Raw genomic sequence first — 10,631 nt, forward strand, 5'->3', positions numbered from 1 at the left:
TCTGTTCTTGAGTTTTATAGTTTGGGCTTATTCTTTTCCTTCACTCCCAAAAAAGAAAATCCTGGTATCTCATTCTTTTCCCATCATTATTCCTAATTCCTCTGAATAGGCACACGTCAGGGCAATGAATACACTTGTGACATCTTGTTTCCAGAACTAAGCAAGAAATTTCCCCAAGTCTAACCTATTGGTACCACAGTCCTTGGTGCACAAAAAGTCCTCTTTCTACTGTGACCCTCAGGCTGCAATCCCCTGTCTTCAACATTTTCTCTTGGGAACATGAACATATTTTTCCAGAAGCTACATAAGCAGATAACTCCCCCTTATTCAAACTGATCCTAGAAGTGAAAGCAAAAATTAGCATACCTAAAACTAAATCTCTTTGGCAAAATTTCTCTGGAATCTTGTCTGGCAGCATCCTTTGTTTCAGCACTCAAGCCGTCCCTTGTGCCATGACATACACCATAGTGCAAATATCTGACAAACATCTGAATTTGAAAATCTTCAAGAAATGAAAACAAGACAGATTTAGATACTGGAAAGAGTACTTGCAGTAATTAATCATGTACTTAAACTGTGTAGAGTAAACACGGAAGCAACTAGCTAAAAATTAATAATGGGGTTCAAAGTATGAATATGCACACCCAAAAAGAGGAACATGGGATGTACTCACTCATAATGGGTTTCTAGCCATAAATAAAGGACATTGAGCCTATAATTCGTTCTCCCAGAGAAGCTAAATAAGAAGGTGAACCCAAAGAAAAACATATAGTTATCCTCCTGGATATTAACCTTCATCAGGCAATGAAAGGAGACAGAGACAGAGACCCACAAAAGAATAAAAATACACTATTGTAACTGAAGAAAAAAATGAAACGCCAAGTATTCATGAATTAACATTATAATTTTGAACATTTATCATTTGATTATCTTTCAGATAACACATTTTAAGAAGGAGCTGTGGAGACAGGAAGGTCAGACTGAGTGGTGATGAGGTTGCTCAGGTGAAGGTATCAAGAGCTCTTTTTAAACAAGTACTCTTGTGTGTGTGGCTACAAATGATAGATTTATTGAAGCATAATTGACCTAGAATGAGGTAAGTGAAAACTCAAACAAGAATTAGATATAAAGATGTGGCGGAGCAAATGAATGTAGACAGATTATATAGATATATACAGCTTTAATAAGGAAATAAACTTACAGGACCACAGGTTCCCGCGGAGCACCGGAAAAGCGGAGCCAAAGAAAAAAAGGGCTGCTGGGCTCACGCCCGGCAGATTTATCCGTAAACATTAGCCCGAGGCGAACACGCCCCCAATGGGTGGGGCTATGTCCCTACATCTCCCCCTTTTGTCTAAATAAGATAGAACCAAACCAAATACAACTATATACAATAATAACAAATAATAAATATAACAAACAATATTGAGAACAAAACTTTTGCTAAACATTCTATCTCAAGGAGTCTAAATAACATAGAGAGTAACTACAATTATATAATCTTCAACTCCGTCAAAGATCTGAGAAGGGAATAAAGATTACTTAACAATCGAGAGATATCCAAAATGTGCAACAATTGACAGAGACAACTGACTACCTGGGCAATCACCCAAAGTCTCGTTTGCAATGTTGAGTCAACCAACTTTGGCTAAGGCCTAACATAACTGGCATACCATTATTAAAGGCAAGGAACTTTCTTAGGACTATCCTACCCTGTCTTGGCAAGATAAGACAATCCTGTTTCATCCACTTAGGGATATTCTGTATCTTTGTCAGAAGTTGAGGTATGGGCTTTTCTTAACCCAAAGGCCAGTTCTGCCAAGAAGACAAACTCCCAGTGGAGTGTCTTTGGTGCTCAACGTTCTCTCGGGAGTAGAGTGGTGTTGCCAGGAGTAATTGTGTCTCTTTGGCATAGAAATTTTAGGTTAGATTAAAGGCCATTTTCTACAGCTCTTCAAAGAGGCTGAAGATCATACTATCTATACTAAATATAATCTCTATGTAACTAAAAGACCTGATAAACTTAAAAATAAATATGACAAACATATAATTCTCAATACCTATCTAACTTTGAAGACTAAAAGAATAAACAACTGTGCAATATATGAAGACAATGATCTTCAACTGTAAACAATGTCATAGTATCAGAGGTAGAAATGTACAATGTAATATGGTAGAAGTATCAATACAATATAGACAAAGTTATAAGCATACTCATACAAAAATAGAGGTAGGAACACTCACATTCAATATTCAACATATCAGTATACAAGAAACAGTACCAGTACAATTTTCTATAAACAGTAATTCACAAATACCAATCATCCCAAAAAACCAGTTAATCCCCCTTCTTCTTCCTCTTCTCTCTTTTTTTTTTTTTTTTTTTTCAAAAAATTATCACCCCATCCCCTCAACCCTAAACCAACCACTAAAAGATGTCCCCAACCCTGAGGGCAAACTCTGTTGGGAGAGGGGACGTCGTCCTCTAAGATTGCTTCTAGCTGACATGGGGGCGACGTTCTTCTTAGGGGGTCCTGTGAAAGCAAATGATGGTAAAATTCCCAAATTAACCTTTGACCTAAGAAAATTGTAACTAGTCTCAGAGCATTTTGAGAAGGTCCGACCAGAGTGTTGTCAAAAATGTGCACCATTCGAAATTGTCTCTTGTAGTTGGTACCAAAAAACAGGTCTAATATTAGCGCTTTTTAAAAAAAAAATCATGACGTCATAAAAACCAGATGGAGTTGATGTTGTGGGGCCCCATCTTCATCCTGGAAACTTCAAAGATTACTGTAGGAAAATTTGTTGCTTGTTATGGGAAATTTAAACATTAACAACAAGGACATATACTGACATATAAAGAAAGACACAGATATGAGGAAAAGCAAATAAAGTTTAAGACATATATATATATATAAATTAATACTTACAGAACAAGTCCCTCCATCAGTAATTAAATATTAGGGGTACCTTAAATTCTTTGAAGATGGGTATTTTCCTGTGGAGATAAGAAGAGAACCCTGCCCCCAACCTATTTGTATTACTTACCATCAGTATGATTGCCATCCATGTGATTGAATTGTTATTTATCTTTCCCAACTGGCTTCTCTTCATCAAAACGAACCTTTATCAATTTTGTTGGAATCCACAATTTTTCCTCACCTGTGGAGACAAGAGCAAATCCCCTTCCCCAACGCACCACATCTCCTGGCTTCCATTGTGAGGTCAGCACATCCTTGAAATAAACTGGTTGATTTAGTTCAGTAGACTTTTCCATTATCCAATGTCTTTCTGCAGCCGATGTTCCCTTCTCATTAGCGTTGAGGAAATTCAAGGTTAACAAAGCATTATGTAACCTATTTCTGGGGGTGTTTTCCACCCCTTTCTGTTTGTTCAACATATCCTTTATAGTTCGATTTGATCTTTCTATGACTGCTTGACCTGTAGGATTGTATGGTATACCTGTAACATGCTTGATATTGTAATAATCAAAAAACCGTTTCATTTTTCTAGAGACATAAGCAGGACCATTATCTGTCTTTATTTGTGTAGGTATACCCATAATAGCCATGACTTCTAATAAATGAGTGATAACTGAATCAGCTTTTTCTGAACTTAAAGCCGTTGCCCACTGAAAGCCTGAATACGTGTCAATGGTGTGATGAACATATTTTAATTTGCCAAATTCTGCAAAGTGGAACACATCCATCTGCCAGATTTCATTCCTTTGGGTGCCCTTTGGATTAGCCCCTGCGGGCAGTGGCGTTTGGTTATAGAAAGAGCAAGTAGGGCATTTCTTTACAATCTCCCTAGCTTGTTGCCATGTAATAGAAAACTCTTTCTTCAAACCTTTGCTATTAACATGATGTTTTTTATGAAATTCAGAGGCTTGTAGCACACTACCAATCAATAATTGATCAATTTCTGCATTACCTTGTGCTAGAGGACCTGGCAGACCCGTATGGGATCGGATGTGTGTTATGTACATAGGGCAAAGCCTGTTCCTAATCAAATCTTGCACCTGGATAAACAAAGAGGTTAGTTCTGTATCATCAGGTATAAATTCAGCAGTTTCAATATGTAAAATAACTCTTTCTGCATATTGTGAATCAGTAACTATATTAATAGGTTCTTTAAAATCCCTTAGCACCATAAGAATGGCATATAATTCTGCCTTCTGGACAGAATCATAAGGACTTTGTTCCACCTTACCCAAGTCTTCTGATTTGTAACCTGCCTTCCCTGATTTATTGGCATCAGTATAGAACGTACGGGCTCCAGTTATTGGAGTATCACGGACGATTCGAGGAAGAATCCAAGAAGTTCTCTTTATGAAGTTAAGCCTCTTGCTTTTTGGATAGTTGTTATTAATGTCTCCCAAGAAATTAGCACAAGCTCTTTGCCATGGTTCATTATCTTCCCATAATTTCTTTAGTTCATCAGCAGTGAAAGGCACTATAATTTCTGCTGGGTCTATGCCTGCTAGTTGACGAAGTCTCAACTTGCCTTTTATAATTAACTCAGAGACTTTTTCTACATAAGTTTTCAGTTTCTTACTTGGTTTATGTGGTAAAAAGATCCATTCCAAGATAATATCATCTCTCTGCATTAAAATTCCTGTAGGGGAAATTTTTGATGGTAGTATGACGAGAATACAGTCGAGCTCTGGATTTACCCTGTCCACATGCGCCTGTTGTAATTTTTCCTCAATCATTGTCAGTTCCTTTTCTGCTTCAGCTGTTAATTCTCTGGGACTGTTTAAATCTTTGTCACCATCCAAGGTTTTGTTCAAATGAATTATTAGATCAGGTGTTATCCCAATAGCTGGCCGTAGACTGGAAATGTCCCCTAATAGTCTTTGAAAGTCATTAAGAGTCCGTAGGCGATCTCTCCGAATTTGTGCCTTTTGTGTCTTAATTTTTTGTAAACCTATTTTATAACCTAAATAATTAACAGAATCTCCCTTCTGAATCTTTTCAGGAGCAATTTGCAATCCCCATTTTGGTAAAAGTATTTTTATTTCTTCAAACAGTCTGTTCAAGGTATCCATGTTTGAATCGGATAACAAAATGTCGTCCATGTAGTGATATACTATCGATTTGGGAAATTTCTTGCGTATTATTTGCAATGGTTGATTCACAAAATATTGGCACAGGGAGGGGCTATTTAACATACCCTGGGGGAGGACGGTCCAGTGGTACCTCCTCGAAGGTTGAGAATTATTATAAGTAGGCACTGTGAAGGCAAATTTTTCTCTATCTTCTTTTTGTAAAGGTATAGTGAAAAAACAATCCTTTAAATCAATAACTATGAGAGGCCATCCTTTTGGCAATAAAGAGGGCAAAGGAATTCCAGATTGCAGAGGGCCCATAGGTTGAATAACCTTGTTGATAGCCCTGAGATCTGTCACCATTCTCCATTTACCTGATTTTTTCTTAACCACAAATACAGGAGAATTCCAAGGGCTGGTAGATTCTTCTATATGTCCAGCATCTAATTGCTCTTGTACCAACTGTTCTAAAGCCTGTAACTTTTCCTCAGCTAAAGGCCATTGCTTTGTCCATATTGGTTTCTCAGTCAACCATTTTAAAGGCAAGGCTGTTGGTATCTCTGAAGGGACATCAATTGCTTGTTCTTGTACAGCCCGAATGGCCGGTTTTCTCCGTTTGTAATATCTTTTAATATTATCCCCAGAAATATAGGCTCTAGAAGTAGCAGGGATGTTAATTTGGGTATTCCATTGTTGTAATAGGTCACGACCCCATAAATTCATTGCAATATTGGCTACATATGGCCTTAATTTTCCTATTTGTCCCTCTGGACCTATACATCCAACCCATCTCGTGCTCTGCCTTACTCGAGATAGGGTTCCAATTCCCAGGAGCTGAACATTTACATTCTGAAGAGGCCAATATGGATGCCAAGATTCTGGGGTAATGATACTTACATCCGCACCTGTGTCCAGCAGGCCAGTAATAAAAATGCCATTTACACACACTCTCAGCTTTGGTCTTTGGTCATTTATAGAAGTTTGCCAAAACACACGGAACTCATCTTTCTGATCATTATTGCTTGTAACAGTAGGCATGGGGCTTTCTAATTGTCCTGACGAGTCACGTTCTCTGTAGTAACTGGAAATGACTGAACCATGTTTGCCATGGGGGCCTGTGAGGCCCCCCCTCTCACGTTTCCCGTCTGTATCAGGTTGCCTTGTCTATCTCTTGTAGACCTGCACTCATTCGTCCAGTGTCTGCCCTTTCCACATCTTCTACATAAACCTGAAGGCTGAGTCCTCCTATTTCTGTTATTTCTAGAAGATGCATTATTATTATTCCTGAAAATCCGTTGTCTACAATTCCTTTTCATATGACCCATTTTGCCACAATTAAAACATTTGGTATTCTGATGTCTCCTTTTACCATTGGAAATTGCTTCTTCTACCCATGCTTCAGTGCCATAGTCAAATGTATCAACATCTAGTGTATGCAAGACCCATTCTTCTAATGGTGCTGATCTGAGCTTTAAAGGTCCCAAAATCCTTTTGCATTCCACATTTGCATTTTCATAAGCCAAAGTCTCGATCATTATACGTCTTACTTCTGGGTCAGATATCCCTATTTGTACAGCTTTAGTTATTCTTTGTAAAAAGTCACTAAAGGGTTCTCTCTGACCCTGTTTAACTCTGACAAATGATTCCATCCTCTGTCCTGGGTCTTGCACCCTGTCCCAAGCCCTTAAGGCTGCTGTAGTACACACAGAGAGTATGTTTTCATCCAAATTAGCTTGTTCCTGAGGCTCAGAAAATAGCCCCTCTCCCAAAATTTGATCTATGGAAATCTCAATTCCCTTTGCTCTTTCCTGCTGTTCTAAAAGTCTAGCCTCTTGCCTGAATAAGCATTTCCATTTCAATTGCGTTCCACTCTCAAGGACAGCAGAGCTCAGTTGAAACCAGTCATTGGGCGTGACCCTATTCGTCATGGCCCAAGATCTTAGCATCTCTTTAACAAAAGAGGCATTCATTCCAAAAGTCATTACAGCCTGTTTAATTTCTTTGAGATCATTCATATGGACAGGTTCCCATGTATCTTCCTTGATGACCCTAGGGTTTCTGGAACCAACTACTTTCTCAGTTGTTACAACTGGAAAGGCAGGTAGAACTGTAGGTAGAGCTTTGTGGGAATTGTCCCGGAGGGATTTACCCACAGATTTAGTTAAAATATGCCTTTCTACCTCTTGCTCTTCTTCCTCAGAATTTAGAAATTCCTCAATCTTTTCAATTCTATTCACCATTGCCTTCTTTAATGTCTGAATCTCCTGTCCAGAATTATGTTCTAAAGCCTTCATTGAGGATTCTAAAGTATGAAGTTTGTCCATTAGAGATAATGTCTCATCTTTGGACATAAGTTTTATAGCATATACCGTGCCTTCTTGTACAGATAATCTTTCTGTCAATCTGTCATAAGCTTTAGACAAAATCCGATTGTCACATTCAGCAGTTTTGATTCTCTCAGTTAATGTTTCTGTTCCTACTGAAAGGGACTGAAGCTTACGATCCAAATCAGCTGTTCCTTCTTCCACAGTAATGAATTTCTCCTTAATATCAGCCGTTAATGTTTCAGAAAGGGATTGAAGCTTACGATCCAAATCAGCTGTTCCCTCTTCCATAGTAATGAATTTCTCCTCAACATCAGCCTGTACCTCTTCTAAGTTTTTTTCAGTTTGTCGAGTTGTGTTAAACAAAGATCTGTTCTCTGCCTGGAGAACTTCAAACTGATTTTTGAGAAGATTGTTGTCATTCTCAATTGTTTTTAAGCGTTCAACCTCGTCTCGTAAAGACTTTATCATATTTCTATTATCAAACCATACAGTACCAAGGAAAACTACGAATCCCAGAAAGATCCATATCTGTGGGCTGACAGACACTTCTTGTAAAATCTCCCACATGGTACAACTGAAAAGGCTGTTAAAGTCTTGAATGGTAATGTTTTCAGACATTTTTCTTATTTATAAAAGAAAATTATGTACCTGTAATGAAGTTTTCCTGCCAGTGGTGGCTAAAGAAATGCACCTGAGTCCACGTGGTCTAAGCCAGAGCCGGTCTGAAACAATTAACTCAAAACAAAAATTATTGTACTGCCTGTTAAGGAAAGGGGTTGGTGGCTTTTACTTCAAAACCGCGGGTGCTTCAGTTAAATCAGGCAGTGAGGGTTTGGAAGAAGCAGGGAGCTATTAACTGCTCTGTGGGGGGGTCGCTGCTCTGCGACTGTAGTGGCCTGGAGTGGGGGAAGGGAGAGCGAGCAGGGAGCGCGCTGTAAATCGCCTTCCTGAGCTCAGGCAACTGGCCGGGAAAGGTGGAGCTTGCGCCCCCCCTGTGCCGGGTCGGGGGCAAAATAGCCCGACGTTGGGACGCCAAATGTGGCGGAGCAAATGAATGTAGACAGATTATATAGATATATACAGCTTTAATAAGGAAATAAACTTACAGGACCACAGGTTCCCGCGGAGCACCGGAAAAGCGGAGCCAAAGAAAAAAAGGGCTGCTGGGCTCACGCCCGGCAGATTTATCCGTAAACATTAGCCCGAGGTGAACACGCCCCCAATGGGTGGGGCTATGTCCCTACATAAAGAATCTATACATTATAAAATAATTGATGTGGAATAATAATTCCATTCTCAATAAAACATTATTTTAGCCTACTGCAAAATCTGATAAATGTAAAGAGTAATCTAGGCAAAGAACTAGTCTGAAAGGAAGCAATTTTAAAGGAAAATCCAAACTTCAATCCTGGGATTGAAAATATATAGGAGATTGTTAATATCACAGTCAAAAGTAGACACGACTCACCGAATACCAGTGAAAATACTAAGGAATGTGAGAATTGTCATGGTTAATGTTTAGAGTTCAGAAATTAGCAAGGATGTGACAGAACACTGTGAAAAAAGGTTTCAGTTCCTATAGTTACAATTATGTGGAGACTTCTGCAGATATTTTTAATATGATAGACCATCTTTCTATCTATAAGAAATTCCTATAGATTTACACTTGGAATTTATAAACTGGGGAAATGATTTTCTGTAAAAGCTAACTCAATGTAAAGATATCCCTCAAAATGTTTTCAATGTAAGATCAGTGAACCAGAATTAACTATTGGTTTCTATGTGATTATAGCCAAAGGAAGACAGGCTTGAAGGTGCCTTTCACAGGAAAATCTGTACAGTCTAGGGCCGAAGGCAACACTTCCGCGGTGTTTGAGTTCATCCTGGTGGGACTGACAGATGACCCAGACCTTCAAGTCATCCTGTTTGCTGTATTTCTCGTAATCTACTTAGTTAGTGTCTTTGGAAATCTAGGACTGATTGCATTAATCCAAGTCAGTCCTCAGCTTCACACCCCCATGTACTTTTTCCTCAGCCACTTGGCTTTCGTTGATTTCTGTTATACATCCTCAGTTACCCCAAACACATTTGTAAATTTTCTTCGAGAAGTCAGAAGTATAACCTTCTATGCATGTGCCACCCAGGTGTGCTGTTTCATCACGTTTGTTGTTTGTGAGATGTACTTGCTGTCAATCATGGCCTATGATCGGTACGTGGCCATCTGGAATCCTCTCTATGCAGTCCTCATGGCGAGGAAGCTCTGTCTCCAGATGATCGCCAGCACCTACATCTATGGATTCACTGTTGGGCTTGCACAGGCAGTGGCAACCTTCCGCTTGTCTTTCTGTGGCTCCAATGTGATCAACCACTTCTACTGTGATGATGTTCCCTTGGTTGCTCTGGCCTGTTCTGACACTCATGTCAAGGAGCTGATGTTGCTAGTCATTGCTGGCTTCAACACCTTTTGCTCTCTTTTGATTGTGGTCGTTTCTTATGTCCTCATCGTCTTTGCCATCCTGAGGATTCGTTCTGCTGATGGAAGAAGGAAAGCCTTTTCTACCTGTGTGTCCCACCTGACCTCGATCACCATATTTTACGGGACAATAATTTTTATGTACCTGCAGCCCAAGTCAACTCACTCTCTGAACACAGATAAATTTGCTTCTGTGTTTTATGTGGTAGTTATTCCTATGTTAAACCCACTAATATACAGCTTGATGAATCAGGAAGTCAAAAGTGCCTTGCAGAGAATTACTGATAAATTGACTTTGCCCACCCATTAATCTGAGAAACACTTAGAATAGCCAGAAGACATTTAATTTTGCCTTAGTTGAAGTGACAATGTTGAGTGACAGAGATCCACCATACATGCTGAGTACTATGACTCACTGGAATGGCACAGGTGCATGTATGTATGTATGTATGCATATGTGTGTATGCCATATATGCATGTGTGGGTATGCATGTGTGTATGTGTGTATTTATATGTGTATATGTATATATATATTGTGTGTGTGTCTGTCTGTCTGTATCTTTGTGTTTTGTATGTGACATGTGTGTATGTGTTCATGTGTGTATGCATATGTGTGGATGTGTCTATCATCCATGGTAAAATTCAGAACCTTGCATATTATGTAGTAGAGCTTTATTAGTGAGCTATACACATTTCTATCTGTCAAAATTGGTCTTAATCTTAATGAACATCTTAATCATTAATTGTAAGTAGACATATATATATACATTTATGCATATTT

The 10,631-nt window shown here is 38.9% G+C and overlaps 1 protein-coding gene across 1 annotated transcript; it reads left to right on the forward strand.

Annotated features, from left to right (window-relative positions):
• Positions 1 to 1,091: 1,091 nt before the first annotated feature.
• Positions 1,092 to 10,160, forward strand: LOC130863465 (olfactory receptor 5AL1-like). The gene is made up of 2 exons (XM_057753475.1): positions 1,092 to 1,096; positions 9,170 to 10,160. Exons 1-2 carry the CDS (start codon positions 1,092 to 1,094, stop codon positions 10,158 to 10,160), a joined length of 996 nt encoding a protein of 331 aa, XP_057609458.1.
• The last annotated feature ends 471 nt before the right edge of the window (positions 10,161 to 10,631 follow it).

The sequence above is a fragment of the Chionomys nivalis genome, chromosome 2 (genome assembly GCF_950005125.1).
Source record: "Chionomys nivalis chromosome 2, mChiNiv1.1, whole genome shotgun sequence".
NCBI lineage: Eukaryota > Metazoa > Chordata > Mammalia > Rodentia > Cricetidae > Chionomys > Chionomys nivalis.